The following is a 22,031-nucleotide window of genomic DNA, read 5'->3' as shown; positions in this document are numbered from 1 at the left end:
TATCAGAGATTAACATAATGTGACAGGCATTGCATTACAAAAAATGACATGCTTTTTCAGGGTGGCAAAACTATGAATTTCTTCATTTGCATCTTTTTCTATGTATAATCATGTAGGGTGGCTAGGGCAAGAGCAACAGTGGCACCCCTAAATGTTATCTGTTTTCTAGGAACGCAGAATTTGTTTACGCTAATAAACATTACAGAAACCAATGTTAGAGACTGCTATTTCAAATCATCTGCTTGTATACGAGGATGGGGTAAAAAGGGGAAATAAATGACCACCCACTAAAGCCGCTGTGCGTTTATTAACCTCCCCTGTATGTGTTTAGGCGTGAGCCAAAACTAATTGCAGCTAAGCTGTGTTTTGAAGTTTAAATAGAGTTGTCGAAGTATGAAGGTGTCTGAACTTTCGTGTCTCAGGGCAGGGCTTTTCAACCAGGGGTATGCAGGATGACTCAGAAATGCAAAAACAAGTAAATCCAGATTATCCTGTTTATTGTGTCTCGAAAATGGATACATTTCATACTTGCAAAAGAAAAACGAAGGAAGAAAACCACAGAGCGCCGGGAGTGCAAAGTGACAGCTATGCTGAGTCCCTTGGGATCATTTTTATGTTGCTTCACTAAAAAGTTTATCATTGTTAGTTATTATAGTTTTATCTTGAGGTTAATGTTTTTGATGTTGTGTTCATTTTAAATGGCTCACATAACTATGTTGAGATGGGAAGTAAATGGTAATGTGATAAACATTTACAGTACAAACTATTTTTGATGATTTGTAATGACGTTGCCGACTAGAAAGGGAATACGTGTGTTTCCGAAGAGATTCACAAATAATGTCTCTTGATTCCGTGCATCCAAGAAATTAAGAATTGTTGTTTGGTATTCTGTCCGAAACCAGCAGTTTGTCAATCCCAAACTGCTGTGACATAAATTATATATGTGACATGCATTTATAAATTCTACCTTTGCAGCTGTGGTACCATTCACTAGAGCGAAAACTATAAGGAAGTTCTTGAGCCTCCAGATAAAGGGGTACAATTAAAACAAAAAGTTTGAAAACTACTGCCTTAGAGTTTCGAAGTAGATTTTTCTGAGTGACTCTTGTCCCTCCCAACAGCCATCAGATTTGTTTATCTTTACTTGCATGTAACCTTGAGAAGCACAAAGGCTGATAACGGGGGTACCTTTTTAAAAATATATAAATAAAAAAAGTCAATTGACGTAGCAAGCTGCAAGGATCAGGGTCATGGGTGCAGCACCTCCAGTTCTGTAGAGCAACACACAAACAGGATGAATAGGACTCTTGAACAGAATTTATCACAGCAGTGTTTCGCTATAACTCTGATCACTGTGAGGCTGAGTTGTTTTCTTATTCATAATATTATTATTATCATTATTTATTTCTTAGCAGACACCCTTATTCATACCACTCAAGGATGAGAGCCTTCCTTTATCCTTGAGCCCCAGTCTGTGTACTCTAGTGTATTACAGAGGTCTGTAGGATAGAAGTTAAGAATTAATGCTTTAATACGGAAAATGTTTCAACACTGCCCAAAGTGCAAAGTAACACGTCTCTAACCAGAGACTTTTTTTATATGGTGCAAGTGACTTGATCGCTAAATCTGCACCACTAGATTGCAGTAATGCATAAAAAGTAAGCTGCTCTTTCTTTTTGATTTATATAGAAAAAAATCCAGATTTAAACATACAGGAGGCACTTTATTGAAAAGATCCAAGGAAGACCAGTGTCAGAAGTTCTCCACGAGAATGACTATGTTTCCTTCAAACTAGATAGGAGTGTTAAACTCTGAAGGCTTGTGATAGAAGCATTTCCCATTAGGAGGGGTCCCCAATGTCTTCAAATAATAATAGCGTGCAGTGTGAGTCAGGCAAGCGTGGTTCGAATCCCGTTCATGCCAAGTTGCTGTTGTTGGGGTGGGGAAGTAAAATTGCCAGGGTTCATGAGCATAATCGACACAGGGGGGCGTGTCCCGCTCACTTTATCAACAACGGGGAAATGTTCCCCTCACATTGCAGCAGTACTGAAAGTTATTTCTCAATAATGTATTCATATAATCACCCCCCCCCCCCCCCCCACTGTGGAAACCAAAGTTACGTCACAGACAGGGTTAACACTAATCTTGGAAGCCTAACCTCTCTTGCTAAGATGAATGCTAAAGGGGTCTGTGAAAGCAGCCATTTGTCTGTTTTGGATCAGTCCCTCTCGTTTCACTCAAATCTCCTTTCTTGGCACAGGATCAGTCTAGTTGTTGTCTTAAATGCACTTTGACCTTTAGTCTAATCAGTTACTGTTTCACCTTTTACTTATTTCTACTTCATGTGATATTTTACTGCTGAGTAATCCTCAGCGAAATGATGAAATGTCCTGTAAGATGTCTAAATTCATGTCAATTTGTTTTTTGTAGAAGTGATTCAGCAACTTGATTATATTGCTGCTAATAGTAATAGTGCTGAGTGACTTCCCTATTAAGCAGCTGACTTGGTAATGCGTTTGAAGTTATTGTGTCAGCATATCTTTGTTTTAAAAAAAAAAAAAAGAAAAAAAAATAATAAATCTTTTTTTATTTTTTTAGAGAGAACCACAGTGGTGATTTCTTCTATACAGCTGTGTCCTTCTAGACCCAATATATCAAATATTGTTGCCCTCCCTTCTTGGCTGTCTATATCCACTACAATATGCCTTGTCAACATGCTGCATAATTTAAATGAGCAGTGAAGGTGAAAGCCGAGCAGTATTTTCTGGTTTATTTCAGGGCATGAAGTTAAGGTCATGAAGGGCAAGGCAATGTTGCCTTCTTTGGGCATGAAGATTCAGAGGCACCAAGGCAGTTCTAGGGGACAGAAAGGCAAAGTATAAATCCAATCCAACGGCACCAAGGCGATTTCATACTCCTTCATAAAACAACAAAAAAGAAATACGGAGGCCATTATGTTGATGAAATTGAAATTCAAACAAACACAAATCATTGTTTTCTGAGTGATTCACACCCAGATTGTTACAAAAATAAAATATAGGTCACTTTTCCATTGTAAAAATCAAATGGTATAAAATATATATCAAATTTAAAAACATAAACTTTCATAATGAAAAAATACAATTTGGCAAAAAATTAATATTCTGGGTATTTTTACTAAACTCATCACACACCACTGACTAATACATAGATTAGACTAGAGGCTTAGATACAGCCTTCGCACAAATAAGCGATGTCAGTGAAGAGAGTGTTAAAAAAAAAAAAAGTCATGCAAATTTGCTGAAGATGTACCCATGGCTGGATTTTAATAACGATAGTGATCAAATGAGTTGTTTGGTCTGCAGTGTCAGCTTAACTGTAGTTTGCTAACCCTGTACAAACAACGCGGCTTTGGGGAAAAAAATAATATCGAAAATAGAAACTTCATCAAGCAATGGAGAGTGCTGAGCATCACAATGATGAACAGCTGGAGGTACATCATTATTATTTTATTATTATTTATTTCTTAGCAGACACCCTTATCCAGGGCGACTTACAATTGTTACAAGATATCACATTATTTCACATTATACAGATATCACATTATTTTTTTTACATACAATTACCCATTTATACAGTTGGGTTTTTACTGGAGCAATCTAGGTAAAGTACCTTGCTCAAGGGTACAACAGCAGTGTCCCCCACTGGGGATTGAACCCACAACCCTCCGGTCAAGCGTCCAGAGCCCTAACCACTACTCCACACTGCTGCCCTACTACTCCACACTGCTGCCCATGTTAGATGTTTACACTTGGGAGACTTTATATAGTTTCACAGTTCATGAAATTGAAAACAGAAATCGATGCACTTCTCAAGACTGTGTTTCATTCACTATTATGTTATCTCTCTTACTTGTTTCATATCGTAGTGAGCTGCTACTTGAACCATGTCATAGCTGCTTGCTCAGTTTTTTATTTATTTTTTGATGTCAGATTTTGAGAAAAAATAATTATCTACCTATTGTGCTTTTATTTTTTAGCATTGGTGTTTTGGGTGGAATAACACCGAATTACAAAACAGCAACGGTCATTTAAATGTCTATAAATTAGCAATGTATATACACTGAAGACATGAAAGGAGTTAGAATGTGCAATTTTAAACCCGTTCTGTCACAATTTAGTTTCATTCTGTCTAATCTCGTCCTTTGTACAGTACTGTACTTGACAACTTGTACATTATTATTATTATTATTATTATTATTATTATTATTATTATTATTATTATTATTATTATTATTGTTGTTGTTGTTGGGGACGAATTGTTGTGCACCCATTGCTTACCTGAATATCAAGTCAATCCTAGAACACTTCACTGCCGCTTTAGACAGCTCTTCCTTCTTTCTTTTTGAACATATTTTTGAGTTGGCACAGGGCTCACAGACACATAAATCACAGTGACACTGCCAGTGAACACGTGTGATTGAAAAATCCTGGCAGCGCGGTCATACTGAACTCAGTCTAACAGCATCCCTCCCTCTGTTAGCCCGTCATTATCCAATGATACAGTACGCCTTTCTCCTGGCTTAGTGTTGGGAGGGGCACAGTAAAAAGAATGGCAACAATAATACATTATGATTATGACTAATTTTCTCGCAGGATGAGATTAAACAGAATTAAATTGTGACAGAACGGGCCAGCTGACGCTGAGCTGGTTTGTGAACGGGTTGTAGATCAGACGTGCTGGTGCTGAGGGACACCGGCGGCAATGAGGGGCGGGCTTACAGGCAACTTTTGCCGTAAGGTTTTTTTTTTTTTTTAATTTGGGAAGCATTGCGGCAAGCAGCTTGGGCACTGCGGAAATTGCTGCAGGTGCCGTCGGTTATTTTGTGATTTAACGATGAGCTGTAGTGAGAATGATTTCATTAGTACCTGCAGCCAGTCAGCGCAACATTGAGGAAAACAATCCAAATGGCTACACAGTCTATCAAAACCCAAAACAGGTTATGGATATAGGTTGTAGTTCACCTTGTCAGAAGCTCTACTTCTAGAGTAGGAATGCCCTTATCCAAAAATCAACTTGGACAAACATATTGTTAGGTTTCATCACACATTTAATCCCCACGGGGATGATACGTGCATATTAAACTTGAAAGGAATTGTATTTAAAAAAAAAAAAAAAATGATACTGAGGGAACACGATGTAATGAGTTTGTTCTGGGCAGTGTTTGGGAGCGTATTTACTTTGCTGTTTCATGGGAGCGTTTCAGGGTGTTTCGTGATAGAGAAGTGAGTTTGGCAAGTTGCATAGCAACTGTGAACTGCCACTGTTCTGTTGAGTGAAAGGTCAGATAAAGGCAGAGTAAAGAAATGCCTAAGAGGGTAAATCCAGGTTTGAAGGGGGGTGGGGCTGGGGTGGGAGGGCACTGTTGTGTGCCTCAGGAAGTTTAAGTGGAGGTGTGGGGCATTTTCATTAACATACTGTAATGATTCTATACTGGGTCATTTATTCCACTCAAAACAACATAAGCGGGGCTCCCGAGTGCAGCCGGTAAAGGCGCTCCACGTGGAGTGCAGGATACTCCCTATAGCCTGGAGATCTCAGGTTCGAATCCAGGCTATGTCATTGCCGACCGTGACCGGGGGTTCCTAGGGGATGGTGCTCAATTGGCCGAGTGCCGCCCGGGTAGGGAGGGATTAGGTCGGTAGGGCAATCCACTGTTCACCGTGCACCAGCAACCCCTGTGGCTGATAGGGCGCCTGCGGGCCTGCAGTGGAGCCATTCAGATCTGTGTTGTCCTCCGGCACTATAGGTCTGGTGGCTTCGCTGGATCCGCAGTGCAAAAAATAATGAATTGGCAGGAACACGTTTCAGCCTCTATTTCCCGAGTCGCCAGGGGGTTGCAGCAGTGAATTGGGATAAAAAATAATTGGGCATTCCAAATTGGGGAGAAAACGGGGGTAAAAATCATTGGCGACGACTAAATTAAAAAAAAAAAAAAAAACACACAGGCAACTGAATGGACAAGGATTTATTTTGTAACAAACGAAGCATTTATAAAACAAACCAAAAAAAACAACAACTTAATTATACTATTGTAAAGGTGTCAAATAATTTTCTACAGGGAAGGTGTGGCAATGTTTGCTCAAAGACCAGCGACATTCACCGATTCTAATATACACCCCTACACTGATGCCCTAAACCTTTTTTTTTTTTTTTTTTTTTTTTACTGTATTTGTAATGTTTGTAAAAATGATGAGGGTCAGTACATCAGGCAGAAGGATGGTCCAGTGCTGTTTATGTAAACACTGTTTAGATCATTCAAATGGAGCTAACCCACCCTCCTGTTCTTTGTTGACAGCAATGGCTGACTCTGAAATGGAAATGGATGGAGGCCCCTCTGGGGCTGGGGCTCCCGCGGAGGGGGAGTCCACGCTCGGCATGCTGGACGTGCTCCTGTTCTCCATCATTGCTGGACTGCTTATTTTCTGGGCCGTCTTCCGAAAGAAGAAGGAAGAAATCCCCGAATTTAAGAAAATCCCAACGCAGTAAGTATTGCGTACCCTTCCCATTTGGTTGAGTTCGGAGTACTTGTGTGTACATTTGTGTACATAGTGGTACTCATGCCAATGTGCTTAGGTTTATGTAAGTCTTCAGCCCCTTTCACACTGGCATGCTCTACCCGGGTCAGGACCCGGTGTCATGAGGGTCGGGTGCTCGATTTCACACTGTTTTTGATAAAGCAGGGTCGACCGGGGTGACAGACGAAAATGCATCAATGCAGCTTGTTACAGACGCTTCCATCCAAGCTTCTCTGGATTGAACCATCGGCCCAAATGTTGATTAGAGCAAATGTTTCTTCATCCCTGCTGCAGTCTGGCTCATGCTGTGTCTCAGTCAACAAAAATATGGCTAAACAGAATAAACAGAAACGTTCCTTGTGGAAGTGAAACCTTCACGCAGGCGTGGCTATTTGTTATTGTGTCGGCTCACGATGGCCATAATGCACTGCGTCTCGCTCGACCGGGTCAAAGTGTGTCGACCCACATCCTGAGGTGGGTCGCTGGGACCCGGGTACGACCCAGGTACTCAGGTTTTTGATTCAGTGTTTTAAGCTGTGGATGAATCACCAGAGCACATTAATACATTCACTTAAGATGCATTAGCTAGCAGTCTATCAGATGCTGTAATCTCATAGGAGGGGTGTTAAAGATGTAGGTCTTTCTTAGTTCTGAACTTCATGATCGAGGAGAGGCAAAAGAAAACTAAGCTTGTGCACCCTCTGCTGGCAAGATAATGTAAATGCAGCACGAACTCGACACTTATTTTCATACATATTTTTCATACAAAAGCAGATATTTAATTTCATAACCGTTTTAATATATATTGTATAATAAAATGAAGATGCTTCCCAAATCTCTGGCCTTGTGTGCGCTGTGCTTTGTAGACTGCTGCTCTATAAAGGATAACTAAGATCATATATGCATGGTCACAAATAAGTTATAGTCCCTATGATGGTTGTTTTATTGTTAAAAATGAACACGTAATAATCACAAAAAATAAATGCAGGTAGCTCTACCCCCAGTTTTACAAATGGAGAGTCTTTATTATTTAAAAAGAAAAAGAAATGCAGTAGACCCTACCACTAGAGGGTGCCATGCACCACCTATTGCACATGCCATAGCAGAATAAATATGAAGTTAGTGCTGCATTTTTGGTCACTGCACTTAGACAAATGTATATTCAAGACGAAATTTGGCCAACTCAGGCATGTGGAACTGCTGATTTGCACCAATAGAATAAGGTACTGGTGCCTGTGCACTTCACCAGTTTAACATTGTTTGCATTCACAAAGAACAGGCCCACGTGAGAACCTTCTCCGCCCATCTCCGAATAATAAATACCAGGACATTTAATAAGAAGTAAATAACAATGCGACTGCGTTAATGCAGAAATTTGGTCAAGTGTTTAGGTGACAAATCGTGACACCCGAAACCCAGCACCGTCTCAGATTATCTGCGGTGCACGAGAATCTAACTTTTCAACTGCAGATCCATGTGAGCCAGAGACTTCATTGTGATGGAAACAGCTTGGTGATCTTTGCCCCACTAAAACATTCAGTGCAACATATTGTATCAATTGTAGGCTGCTCAACAGAAACAAACAGTTTAACCCATTCATATTAAGTAATCTGAATTTCAAAAAGCACATTATGAATGCTTCACTGTGCATGCAAAAAAGGACTTGATAGGAAAATAAAACTCACTTCATCGTTTTTGTTCAAAATAAAATCGGCATGTTGCAAATTGTTTTCTTTTTTGATAGGTCTGAATTCTTTTTTTTTTTATAGGAATATAAGAATCTACTTTTTATTGGCTCAGTCATGATTTATAAAGGGATAGTACAGGTCTGATGGTATCTACAATAGGTTCTACGGATTTCCTCACTGCTTTATACTTGCCAAAATATAACCAAATAACTAATTATTTTTGGCTGAGGGCAGTTAAACTAAGGAGGCTGTGTGGTCCAGTGGTTAAAGAAAAGGGCTTGTAACCAGGAGGTCCCCAGTTCAAATCCCACCTCAGCCACTGACTCATTGTGTGACCCTGAGCAAGTCACTTAACCTCCTTGTGCTCTGTCTTTCGAGTGAGATGTAATTGTAAGTGACTCTGCAGCTGATGCATAGTTCACACACCCTAGTCTCTGTAAGTCGCCTTGGATAAAGGCGTCTGCTAAATGAACAAATAATAATAACTGGACCACAAACACTGACTGGATTGTGGATTGTTCTGAAAGTAATTTTTTTTAAATCACTGTTGCTCCCTTGGGAACAAAGAAAAACGAAGCGGTTGTCTCTGGGGGAATAGTTCAGAACACTATTTCACATCACTGGTTATGGGCTGGGGCCAACTAGTTGTTTAGAGAGAGAGAGAGAGAGAGAATTAGGGGTTTGCCATTTAAGATGTAGAAAGACATGGCCTGGTAATCCTGTAAAAACAACATCTCTGAATCGGCACGTTTTAGTTTGTTTTCCTTGTAACCCGATAATTTGGCCTCCAGGTATTTTGTTGTAAAACCCCAGCTCTGTCTGCTTGCCTTGTTATGGGCCGGGGTAGTTAAGAGGGCCTGTTTTTTATGTGTTTTTTTTTTTTTCCAGAACCAGGAATAAGCCTCTTTATGGCTATTCGGGTGTAGCTGTGGGCCAGACACCAGGCTCTTTGTTTAAGTTTAAGCTGCATTGTGCTACTGGTGAAGTCCCTATTGTCTATGCCCCTTCCTGTTAAAAGAAACATTTTCATTTTAGCTTGCTTAGGTCTGTTTTACTTATAGTACAAGAGGGTCAATAAATAACTAACACATTAGTAGTATAGATCTGTACAAGAAAACAAATCTTATTTTACTGAATTTGTGGGTTCTGTAACATGGGGGTCTTTTAATATTAGAAAATAAAAGGAAATTGGCCTGCATGGTGGCATGCAGTGAGATTCTGTGTCTCATTACTGCTCACGTTGTTTTCCCTCTGTCTGTGTCTAATATGTGTCGGCTTCATGTGGCCTCTTCTGTATCTCTCTCTGCACGTTGACAAGCATAATGTGGCAGCTTGAGTCCCTCAAGAGTTTATCTCACAAAGCTAAATAAAATCAACGCATCAAAAAAGTCAAGCGGTAAAGCTGCAGAACAGCAAAGACTAAACAAACAGTTTTGTCTAATTAAAGCAATCTCCTAATATCTCTGTTCTATACAGTAAGAGTTTGTGAATACCCTTTGGGTAGACCTAGATCTAAATACAAATTGATTACTTTGCCGTGCCTTTTTCAGATGCAAGTCCCACCTTGAGGTGTATGGGTGAAACAATTCAATCCTGCCCCAATGGGCTACATAGCTACCCGCAGTCCCCCAAACGATTCTCAAGTGATGAGTACGTCGGATTTTTAGTTGGTATGAATATGACTGCTCCACTTATTTTCATTTTTTTCTTTAACACAAGTTTTCTATTGCCTTATACATAATATAATAGCCCATTAGGACCATCATACAGCATGTGTTCGCATGCATCTTCTGGTGCTTACTGTATCACATCAGCGTTGGCTGCTGTGCATGAAGTCTGCTGAAAGGAAAGTTCTGACAGCGTTGTAAACTATTCTTGCATTGCTGTTGAGCCAGCAGGCTGTCTCGTGGCACAGGAACTGAAACAACTCTAATTGTGTTCACCTTCCTGGATTGGAGACGGATCAGTGTTGCCTGAAGACTGCCCTTATTCATTTGTGTCCACACCTAAATTCCAGTCAATCTCACTGAAAGAAAGGGAAATGACATTCAATTAAAGTCGTTAAAAACTTCAGGAAGGGGGCAGCACTCGTGGCGTACAGGAAAGGATCATTGTGTAGCATTCATTTGCGATTGAAACAGATTGTATCCAGTTCGCCTTGAACACAGTTTAAAAAAAAAAAAAGATTTAGTAGTTCTCTTGAATTACAATATAGTGCACAGCTTGCCAGTTAGTTTAACTGATCTCATTACTGGACTTTGAGCCCTCACAGTAGAAAAGAGCAGCTCAGTGTGCCACGGCTGGCCCTTTTATTTGCTCTCTGAAGCCATCCCTAATTTGATTCAGCACGATGCTGAATAGAACGGATCCTTGTCACAAATAGAATCCTTTTATGATAGATTGGGTTACCATAGCGATACCCTTCTCTGTTCTACAAATAAATAAGCTTCATTCAGACTCCCTTAAAAAAAAAAAAAAGTGGTTATGATATAAAAGTGTTGCCAGGGGAACCGGAGTGTGGGGGAGGGAGGGCATTTTCCTGATTCCCTACAGATGGGAAAGGAAAATCAGAGGGAGAGAGAGTGAGCGAGTGTACTGCAAGGTTTTCTGGGAAATTTCATTATAGACTCTCAATTCTTTCCCACCACCGCTGCCAGATGTTGCAGCTCCTGAATTGTGTTGGTGCATTTCCAGCCTGCCTGACACAGCAGAGGTAGAGAATGTGTGCCGTGCTGCCGCTGTAGCAGAAGAACATCTATTGCTTTTATTTATTTATTTTTGTCGACTGGTTTGTGCCAGCAAAGCTTCATTTCTGTTTCAGCCATGAAGACTATACAGTCCTGGATGATAAGGTTGTAGGTTGTTCACTTTTGTTTTTTCAATCAAGTGGCTCCTACCTGACAGGGGGAAACTGTTCAGGTTTTTACCATCTAAAATGGGATGTGTGTACGCTGTACCAAAGGAGGAACTGCCAGTCCCAAACAGGTCAGTGTTACTTTTTTGGGGTGAGGTACCAGTTCCAGGGAAGGATAAAGAGGGTAGGGGGCTGATTCGAGGTGTGTATGTGTTTGTCTGTTGTGGCTTGATCTGTAATAATCAAAGTAATTATTTTTCAATATAAATGAATCATAAAGACTACCAATTCATTTCTTTATTGTGTCCAGCCATATAAACACATTAATGCTCAAGAAATGCATTCATACATCATTTGGAATAGCTGTTGCTGTGCCTGTTGTAGTCTGTGCGTGACTCGTAGTACACTTTTAGCAATGTTTTGAGAACCTCTTATCCGATTCTGATGAAATTTGCCATGTGCATTCCTGTTGGTGCACGTCATTGAGGGAGTCGTGTGCCCGCTTTGGCGTGTAGAATCGCCCTCCTGGATTTATTGAAACTTTACTTTGGACGGATGTTTGGAACTCCAAGCTATTCCATGTCTGTGAATGTAAAAAAGTCACAGTACTGATTAGAGCATTTACAAGCTGTGGATGGGTCTCATTATGATGTACTTTTCCATGGTACAGACACCTGTGATTACTCTATTTCTTCTTTAACTGTCCTTGTTTTGCTCATGCAGTACCCCACCCCACCACCGCCACAACCACCACAGTGATGCAGAACATTTTATTCCAGTCTGCTGTTTCTGCACGAGGTATAAATAGACCCTGTAAAATGCCCAGGTGATGAAGCACTTGATTCAGTGCTACTGCCTCTGTGATTACAACTAAAAGCCTCAAAAGACAGCATTGTCATATGCACTACCGGTATGTACAGTATTGTGTGTTATTTTGTACAAGAAACAGTATAGTTAATTTTATACAGTAACTTTTCTCTCCGTACAAACAGTTATTGGCCATTACAGGGTTTAACCAAAAGCAGCATGTCTTCTGTTGTGGCGAACATTACCCTTATCCTGAGTGCTTCAGTGATGCAGCCCGCAGTTTGAAAGCTAATTAATCTTAAAATCATAATGCAGTGTAGCTTGCAATGTAATACATTTATTGTGCTTTTTCAAGTTTGTCTTGCGTTCTGACTCATTCCATGTCAAGCCAGCCGCTGGTCCCTGCAGTTCAGTTTGTCTTTAACAGCCGTCTCAGAGTAATATTTCCTTGTTTTAGGTCAAAGCTAGGTTATTTTCTTCCCCTAATTCTACTTTACGTGCTTTTATAACTATTGTGACTGAGTGATGCTGGGGCTAAGCTTAAATTTCAGTTCAGAATACAACCAAACATGTGCAAATGTCGTTGTTTTTCCACTGTTGAATGCAACTAGTGGTATGTGGCATTATCAAGCAGCCCTAATTTATTCCCAAGTTTCTCAAATCAAAATGTAGATTATGTTGCTTGAACTCTTCACTATTGGGGGTGGGGGAGGGGGTTGCTGTGAAATGTCTCCTAAAACTAGTTAGTTGAAATAAGGTGTCACGTTTCCTGGGGTTAATTTTGCGCATGCATGTAAGCTCATACTTTTCCATTTACTTGTTATATAAACAGGATACTCCATATCCGTTTACGCAATACCATACTGAGTTCACTTGTAATGGTGTTTGGACTGCATACTGCAGGAGCCCTTTCCCATCAGTGGAATAAGCATGGTACTCCCTGAAAGTTCATTTAATGTGTGGATTCATGGAATGATGGGCACTGCTGCTGTTGAGGGTGCCTTTTTATCAAACTTACTTAAAATGCAGCTAAATCCTTCTTGCAGTAGATCGTTTTAAATATATAGCTTTCTGTGCAAAACCAGCATATGAAGGGAGTGGGGGGTGGAAAGGGTGTATTTGTGCAGTAAAAACGATAAGAAACATCCAAACCCCAGTGTGTGTAACACATGCATGGACCCCTTTGATAAATAATGCAGGAGGTTGAATCATGACCCGCCTGTTGTCTTTTTAAGCCTTTTATTGCTCTTGCAAACTACGCTTAGCAGAGATGATGGATCACTAATATATACACCCCCCCCCCCCCCACACACACACACACACTCATTCTTCCTCTGCCGTTGCCATGAAACATTACAAATAAAACAATTGTGTGTGGTGCACAGCAAATTGCATTAATGGACGCATTGTGAATAGGTGGCTAGGGTTGTGAAATAAAGCATTCTGTTGAGGGTTCTGCCGAATCCATGTCCAAAATATCTTCATCAACTCAAAGGAAAATTCAACCTCTACTGCTACAAAACTTGTAAAAAGCTACTTATTGTTGGCTTGGTTAATGTTCGGCCTCCCGGGTGTGACTAACTTTTGAAAAAGTTTTGATTTGTTTCATGTCATGCATATAAACACTCCCATATACGAGTAAAACTTTAAGAAGTGTAGTAGACAGAGTTTCAGCGAATGTCTTCAGCAGTTTAATCAACAATAGTCAGCTGCTCAGCTGATCGAATATGCAGTGTCAGCTGGGGAAATGGGATGTAAAAACTAAAACCTTTACTCTGTTGTTGTGTAAAAGTTGAGATTTGTATGTGTTTTTGTTTTATGTTAAAGCCAAAAATGTGTTGGTTCTCCGATTATCCAGCCCAAAAGTTGTTAATACAAGAATTATACAACCAATTCTGCTGGCTAATGTTATAGTAACGCATTTCAGCATTTGCAGCTGAGACTTTCAAATTCTTTGGAGGTAACCATTTTTTTTTTTTTTTTGTCTGGTCTTGCCATGTAAATCAATTTCCCAGTGTCCCTCTCTGCAGTACTAAATCTTTTGGGAAATGCTACTGATAAAGCCCAAGGTCAGTGCTTGGTTGTGGCAGGTTTAGTAACTGGTCCTGGTTTGTTAGTCCGGCAGCTCTGAATGCGTTTTGTTTTTTTTCTTTTAGAGCCATCACACCAAGAGAAACAAGTTTTATCGAGAAGATGAAGAAAACGGTGAGTATAGGGTCCTCATTCAAATCTTGGACCCTTATCCAGTGATCGTGTCTGTATCTCACTACACGCTGAACAGGAAAACTGCCATGAATTCATCACACATCTACTCTAAACTTTTATCACAGGATCTAGGGCCATATTCACAAAACATTTACCAAGCAAACACCACACTGGATACAAAGCAGACTCAAATGTGTAGTCTGGTTGAGTGCTCGAGTTTCACAGCGTGCATTTGTATTATAAAAAGGGAATGGTAATGTTGATCAGTTCTTGTGTGTTTTTTTTTTTTTTTGTAGGGTAAAAACATAGTGGTGTTTTATGGATCTCAAACTGGAACAGCGGAAGAGTTTGCAAACCGCCTCTCCAAAGATGCTCAGCGATACGGAATGAGGGGCACGGTAGCGGACCCAGAGGAGTACGACATGGTAATGAAGACTGGAGTCAAGCAACCGAACAAAAATAAATAAATACATGATTAAATAAGAAAGCTAAGTGTCCTGGCAGTTAAGGTTAATGCTAACTTTTTGTGTTCCCCAGTCCGAGCTGTCCCGCCTCTCGGAGATTGACAACTCTATAGCCGTGTTCTGCATGGCCACTTACGGGGAAGGAGACCCCACTGACAACGCCCAGGATTTCTATGACTGGCTTCAGGAAGCCGACGATGATCTGTCCGGTGTCAATTTCACAGTGAGTGCATTCTGACTTTACTCTTCTCACTTTCAACCCGCACGCACTGCACCGTGCTGAAACTGCCTTTCTTCTTTCAACCCGCACGCACTGCACCGTGCTGAAACTGCCTTTCTTCTTTCAACCCGCACGCACTGTATCGTGCTGAAACTGCCTTTCTTCTTTCAACCCGCACGCACTGCACCGTGCTGAAACTGCCTTTCTTCTTTCAACCCGCACGTACTGCACCGTGCTGAAACTGCCTTTCTTCTTTCAACCCGCACGTACTGCACCGTGCTGAAACTGCCTTTCTTCTTTCAACCCGCACGCACTGCACTGTGCTGAAACTGCCTTTCTTCTTTCAACCCGCACGCACTGCACCGTGCTGAAACTGCCTTTCTTCTTTCAACCCGCACGCACTGCACTGTGCTGAAACTGCCTTTCTTCTTCCCAGTGAACTTCACTTGAGTGCCATGTTAACATTTCTAAAGAAAAAAAATAAATCTAATTAGGAGTTAAATGTTTATAAACAATTTCATAATTGAAATCTAAAATGTTTTAGGTTTTCGGGCTTGGGAATAAAACGTATGAACACTACAACGCAATGGGGAAATATGTAGACAAGAGACTGCAGCAGCTCGGAGCGAAGAGGATCTTCGACCTTGGAATGGGCGACGACGATGGCAAGTGAGTGACCAGCTGCTTCACAGGAACTGTGACCTTTTACTACTTACATCAGCAGCAGCTTTTCAGTCAGAACCGCCTGGTTCAGGAATCCAGCGCAGGCAGGGCTATTTGTTATTAAGATTGACAACTAGGGGTCCCCAAGCGGCTCACCTGTTAAAAGCGCAGCCGTGTGGTGCACAGGGTGAGTCATACAGCGCAGGTTCGAGTCTAGGCCAGTCTTCACTGGGGGCTCCAAAGGGAGCGCCGCATTGGCCCAGGCACTCCCGTGGGTTAGGGAGGTAAAACTGTCAGGGGCAGTTTCTCCTCATCACTCTACATTAAACCCTGCTGACCAGGAGCCCAGTGAGCTCAGAGCGGACACCTGCAGGGCTGGCCTTTGTCTTCCAGGGGTCAGTAGCTCGCTGACATCCTCTCTCGAGTTCCTAGATGAAAAAGGAAGCTGGCTCGGTCGTGGGATCAGAGGACGGCCACTGAGTCTTCGGCTCTCCTGAGCCATGTGGGGAATTATTGAATAAATAAACCTAGCCATCTAGTCTGCAGTTATTTAGGTATCTGGGAGGCAAAATGCAAAGGATACGCAACCACAGGACCTGGTGTCCAGATACTACTTGGTGGGTAGCGTGTATTTCTGTATGCAGTATATATGGGCGGGGGGGGGGTTTTGCTACATCACTTTTAAGGCTGGTCCTCGGGGAAACATCAGTAATTTTATGCAGGCTTGGATATGAAAGCACCTGCCTGCCAAGCTCCTACTGTTGTCCCTTACCTTTCAGATTAATACATAATGCATGTTTGAGAGAGGCACTTAATTAACAGAGTTACAATTGTTATCAATTGTTTTTGCCCTTACCCCTGCATTTAAACCCTTTGTTTTGTCCCTCCCCTCAGTCTTGAAGAGGATTTTGTCTCCTGGAGAGAGCAGTTCTGGCCAGCAGTGTGCGAGCACTTCGGGGTCGAGGCAACTGGAGACGAATCCAGGTTTGTTCCCTTGGATACTGCATATTACACCAAGATAGCAGCCATTGAGTCAACAACAGTGTCCAGCAGTGTGTCTTATCAAAGTCTTGATTTCTCTTTCACAAATGAAGACAGGTTCACACAGTCTTTAGATGTGATTGTAGTACAATACAACCAGAGCTGGGTAAAAAGTCTTGTAATTCATAATTGAGCCAAATGCCATTCTGCACCTTTAGGAAATGTTGTCTTGAAGCTGATTTTAGAAGCATTGACGGGGCAGGCTTATTTATTTGAGGTTTCTTCTTATTTCAGCATTCGTCAGTATGAGCTGGTGGTCCATACAGATATAAACATGAACAAAGTTTACACGGGAGAGATGGGACGTCTGAAGAGCTTCGAGACACAGAAAATGTGAGTGTGTGTAATTACATAAGCTTACTCGCACCTGGAAGCAAAGATCTGTCAGCAGACCTGCTTTTCCAGCAAACCTTTTAATGGGATGCTGTTCAGATGTGCTCAAGCTGTCTTTATTATTCTTTGATATACTGTGAATCGTAACACTTTTTTAGCCCTGGGTTTTGCCCAACAGTACCAAACAGGAAAAGCATCTCGAAGTTAGAATGGGGTGATGTTTTACAGGCGTACATCAACAACGTTTCTGTTAACTGGTAAATACCAGTCAGACGGTTTCAAAAGCGAGTTGACTGGCAGAGCCTGAAGCCAGTTGTTGGTTTTACTGCTATTTGTACAGTTCTAAGCATTGACTGCTGCTAAAGAGCAAATTAGTGTGCCTATGGTGTGCCTGCGCACTGCACCCTGTACTGTCTCAAGAGAAGTTAGAATGGTGTGATGTTTTACTAACATATTCAAGGAAGAGTTCTTGTTAAGATTGAAAACCGTTAGCTAAACTAGCTACTTTCAACACCATTGCATAAAACGTCACCCGGAGGATATCCACCACAGTGAATTATTTCTTGTATTAATATGTGCCTCTGTAGTACTAAACTTCTGTATTTGCCTGTGCAGTTCTTGTGTATAACTACAGTATGTATCCTGTTCTAACCTTGTAGGCCTTTTGATGCCAAAAACCCTTTCCTGGGCACCGTCACTGCAAACAGGAAGCTGAATAAGGGAGGCAGCCGACACCTGATGCACCTTGAGCTGGATATCTCTGCATCCAAGATCAGGTAGAGTGTTCTTGAGCTGGATATCTCTGCATCCAAGATCAGGTAGAGTGTTCTTGAGCTGGAACCCGAGATCAGGTAGTGTTCTTGATCTGGAACCCGAGATCAGGTAGTGTTCTTGAGCTGGATATCTCTGCATCCAAGATCAGGTAGAGTGTTCTTGATCTGGAACCCGAGATCAGGTAGTGTTCTTGAGCTGGATATCTCTGCATCCAAGATCAGGTAGAGTGTTCTTGAGCTGGAAACCAAGATCAGGTAGAGTGTTCTTGAGCTGGATATCTCTGCATCCAAGATCAGGTAGAGTGTTCTTGAGCTGGCCCCACTTTGATCTATTAGTGTAGTATAATCTATGTAATACCTTTATTTCATAGAAATATAACTGCTAACCAAGTAGCAGTAAAATGCTATCATCATTTATATAGAATATTTTTAGATACTGACTTTAGACCCCCCACCTGTTCAGCAGTTGATATGTTTGCATTGTGCTTCGTGAATTTCTTAGTTCTATTTATTAACCCTATATCCAGTCATGTGAGATACTGGATAAATTAAATTATTCCTGGAACTGTAGAAATTACATGACTGACCATATGCAAAACCTTAACCAAAATGTGCCGTATACCTGATGCTTGTGCTTATTGTTGTTAGACATTATTTGTTATTTTAAAAACCCAGAGACTTGGTTCTGTAATAATTCTGTTCCAATCTGTTTCTCCTGCAGATACGATTCCGGAGATCATGTTGCAGTTTACCCTATAAATGATACGACTCTAGTGAATAAAATTGGAGAAATTCTTAACGTGGACCTTGACACTGTAATCTCCTTGAACAACCTTGATGGTGTGTAATTGGGAACAATCACGTCTGGAGGGCTGGGTTCTGAATATTGGCATTGTTTCTTAAACTGACCCTGAATTTGTACAGCTCTCTTCCCGATTTTAATAGAGGCATAGTTTTATCCATTTCAGTTTAGAATATAAGCAACAAACAAAAACAAGAGAAATTTAATAACGCTTTTATAATTCATGTTTTGTGAATTCCAGCTTGGAACCTTTTATTTATTTATTTATTCATTTATTTATTGATACAGAGGAGTCCAACAAGAAGCACCCATTCCCTTGTCCTACCTCGTACCGCACAGCCCTGACACACTACCTGGATATCACCAACCCTCCACGCACCAATGTCCTGTATGAGCTCTCCCAGTATGCCACGGATCCCAAAGACCAGGAGACCCTGCGCAAGATGGCATCGTCCGCCACTGAAGGGAAGGTAAGCCACTTTGGGCAGACAGCATGGCGCGTCAGGTGACTTGTGTTTTCAGATTCTTTCAGCGCTAAGTAACTTTGCGAAAAAGCCCACGATAAATAGTTTCTTTTAGTTTTACATGTCGTCCACAGAACTCCAAAAAACCAATTAAAAAATACAGGAGGCTAATCTGAACCAGTTGTGATTTTGTTTACAGTGCTGATTGTAATCTGTACCATAAAAACAATGCCTTGTGTTGTTCGTGATACTTATTGTACATTTAATTACAATTCAAGAACAACCTTTTGAATACAAAACACAGACATCAGTAAAGTTTTACACACTCATCAGGGTTGGGTCAATTCCTGTACTTCAATTCCAATTATTTTTAAAATCTCCTTTGAAGGAATTGTAATTTATATTTTAGAGACATGTTTAACTGTTTTCATTTTAATTGACTCAGTGACTTCAATTTAAATAATTAGCTGCCACTGGGAGAAGCTCATTTTAACAGAGTACTGCTAATTGTAATTTTGATCAATGATGTGTTGGATTGATTAAAAGGGAATGGGAATTGGAATTGGGTATTAATTTTAAAAATGAATTGGAAATGAAGCTGGTAATGAAAAGCAGGAATTAATCTCAGCCCTGCTTCTTCTAGTTGTAGGTTCTGTTGGACCATCCATCAGTGTTTTTACAGGTACTGTGTTTCTTTCCCAGTCTCATTATCAAACCTGGGTGCTGGAGGCCAAAAGGAACATCCTGGCTGTCCTGCAGGACATGCCCTCGCTCCGCCCCCCCATCGACCACCTGTGTGAGCTGCTGCCCCGCCTGCAGGCTCGCTACTACTCCATCGCCTCCTCCTCCAAGGTAAGAACAGCACCCGCAAAGAGAACATATGCAGCAGAGCCTGACACCTCCGATAGGACTGGTTCCAGGGTCCATCGGATAAGTGACTCCAGGTAAGAACAGCACCCGCAAAGAGAACATATACAGCAGAGCCTGACGTCTCCGATAGGACTGGTTCCATCGGATCTAGGAAAATATATCTGGAGGGAGTCATTGTACTACCTTGTAGTTGGCTTATTACGTGGGGCTTTATGAATGAACAATGTCAGGTACAGCAGTGTGTCTAAAACACCAAACTACAGTACTGTGTGTATACTATGCAAATAAAATTGGCAAAGTATTAAGCAAAGCACTGAAATACAGTATTTGGCAATTTACAAAACAGTATTTCAAAAACAGTTCTTGCCGTACTTTTTCAGTCCATGCCAAAGTAATACTACAGCAGTTTTTGCACTGAAAGTGCGTGTTAACACAAGACAGGAAATTGTTTTAAAAAACAAACAATCCGGTAAAGGCACTCCGTGTGCCTGGAGGTCGCTGGTTCTCGAGTCCAGGCTATTCCACTGCCGACTGGACGGGGGTTCCCAGGGGGGTGTCGCACAATTGGATGAGTGCCGCCCATGGTGGGGAGGGCTTAGGTCGGCCAGGGTGTCCTCAGCTCAGCGCGCACCAGCGACCCCTGAAGACTGGCCGGGCGCCTGCGGGCCTGCCTGGAAGTTGCCCGGAGCTGTGTGGTCCTCCAACGCTGTAGCTCTGAGGTGGCTGCATGGCGGGCCTGTAGAGTGGGGGGAAAAAGCGGACGGCTGACGGCACATGTTTCAGTGGACACGTGTGTCTGTCTTCGTCTCTCCTGAGTCAGCGAGGGGGTGGAAGCGGTGAGTAGGGTTGAAATAAAAATAATTGGGTTTTCCAAATTGGGGAGAAAATGAGAAAAAATAATTGGCAACTCCAAATTTAAAAAAATAAAACTAAAAAAAACAAACAAAACAAAAACAAAGTGCACAGAAACAGAAACTGACTTTGGAGGTCAGCGATGTGAAAACAATCTTGTTTCAGCTTTAACGGTACAGGAATTGTGTTAATCCTTTGCTTTCTTGTTTTATTTTATTGAACATGGTTAAACTGAACAGTTTCTTACACTGAGCATGTACAAAATGAAACTTTTTCAGTACCTGGCTTTTATCTGCAACTGAATCCATTCTGCCCTGATGTGTACTGATTTAAACCCAAAATAAAATGTGCTGTGCTCAGGTTCCGTCTTTATCGTTTAATTGGTACCAGAGGTCTGTCAGTTGATCGAGGGTATTGTAGCTTACAGGATCAGATATGATAGGTTCTACTGTACTTGCAGGATTGGAGAACTAAGAACACCATGTTTTTCCAGCACAGAGCAGTGAACTTTCTACAGATTATTAGGAGGGGTTTCTATTAATTTCTTTCTTTTGATTTCTGTATATATCATAACTTCAGTACATGCTGTGCTGTAAGGTTACATTTCTAAGGATTAGGCTATCCCTACAAAACATATTTTAGTTGGGTTTACATACCTTGCTGGTGGTCTTAACCTGCCAGTGATTGCATCGCAGCAATGTGTCAAAACACTCGATCAAAAATAAGGTAAAATGCTACTTATTTTTCTGAAATAAAAATAAAAATAAAGATGCATTGTTCTTCTGAACAGGTCCACTCCAACTCTGTGCACATCTGTGCCGTTGTGGTGGAGTACGAGACCAAGACTGGCCGAACCAACAAGGGTGTTGCAACTAACTGGTTAAAAAACAAAGTGCCTACAGACAATGGCCACAAGTCCATGGTGCCCTTGTTTGTGAGGAAATCGCAGTTCCGCCTGCCCTTCAAAGCCAGCACCCCAGTCATCATGATCGGCCCTGGCACTGGAATCGCTCCTTTTGTGGGATTCATCCAGGAAAGAGCTTGGCTGAAGCAGCAAGGTAAATACAGTTATATACCATGCGTTTCAGACCCAAAAAAAAAAAAATTTATGATGAAATCATTCAATTAAAAACAGCCTGATACAACATTTTATAACATTGAAATTAAAAATACAAATGTAGTTTTAATTGTAAAAATAGAACAAGTAAAAATAGTTTCAATCATGATTTAAAAACAGTAAGAGTCCCAGCTTCCCTGACAGAAGGTGGTAAAGCATTCCATAATTTAGGAGTTACTGTTGCCATGTTGGACTGCAGTCCACTGTTCCAGTTTTTGATTGCATAATTTACTATCCTCCTTAGCATATTATGATTCTTGCAGCCATTTTGTGTGGGTTCTTATTGCAGTTACGCAAGTATTGCGTTGAATGTTTGATAAG

The 22,031-nt window shown here is 41.2% G+C and overlaps 1 protein-coding gene across 2 annotated transcripts in view; it reads left to right on the top strand.

Annotated features, from left to right (window-relative positions):
* Positions 1-22,031, top strand: part of LOC117430202 (NADPH--cytochrome P450 reductase-like) — a 33,910-nt gene that overhangs the window by 5,688 nt on the left and 6,191 nt on the right. Inside the window, exons 2-13 of one of the 2 annotated variants that reach the window (XM_034050015.3) lie at positions 6,338-6,524; positions 14,063-14,111; positions 14,408-14,536; positions 14,649-14,798; positions 15,340-15,464; positions 16,353-16,442; positions 16,734-16,832; positions 17,492-17,608; positions 18,327-18,445; positions 18,696-18,877; positions 19,574-19,723; positions 21,384-21,651. In XM_034050015.3, coding sequence (XP_033905906.1) covers positions 6,340-6,524; positions 14,063-14,111; positions 14,408-14,536; positions 14,649-14,798; positions 15,340-15,464; positions 16,353-16,442; positions 16,734-16,832; positions 17,492-17,608; positions 18,327-18,445; positions 18,696-18,877; positions 19,574-19,723; positions 21,384-21,651 — 1,663 coding nt within the window. In that variant the 5' untranslated portion in view covers positions 6,338-6,339. Of the gene's footprint in view, positions 1-6,337; positions 6,525-10,903; positions 11,231-14,062; positions 14,112-14,407; positions 14,537-14,648; positions 14,799-15,339; positions 15,465-16,352; positions 16,443-16,733; positions 16,833-17,491; positions 17,609-18,326; positions 18,446-18,695; positions 18,878-19,573; positions 19,724-21,383; positions 21,652-22,031 lie in introns of those variants that run through there. The other variant, XM_034050016.3, reaches the window with a different exon arrangement.

The sequence above is a fragment of the Acipenser ruthenus genome, chromosome 26 (genome assembly GCF_902713425.1).
Source record: "Acipenser ruthenus chromosome 26, fAciRut3.2 maternal haplotype, whole genome shotgun sequence".
NCBI lineage: Eukaryota > Metazoa > Chordata > Actinopteri > Acipenseriformes > Acipenseridae > Acipenser > Acipenser ruthenus.
Note: the sequence above shows the minus strand (reverse complement) of the source record. Positions and strands in the feature narration are given on the sequence as shown.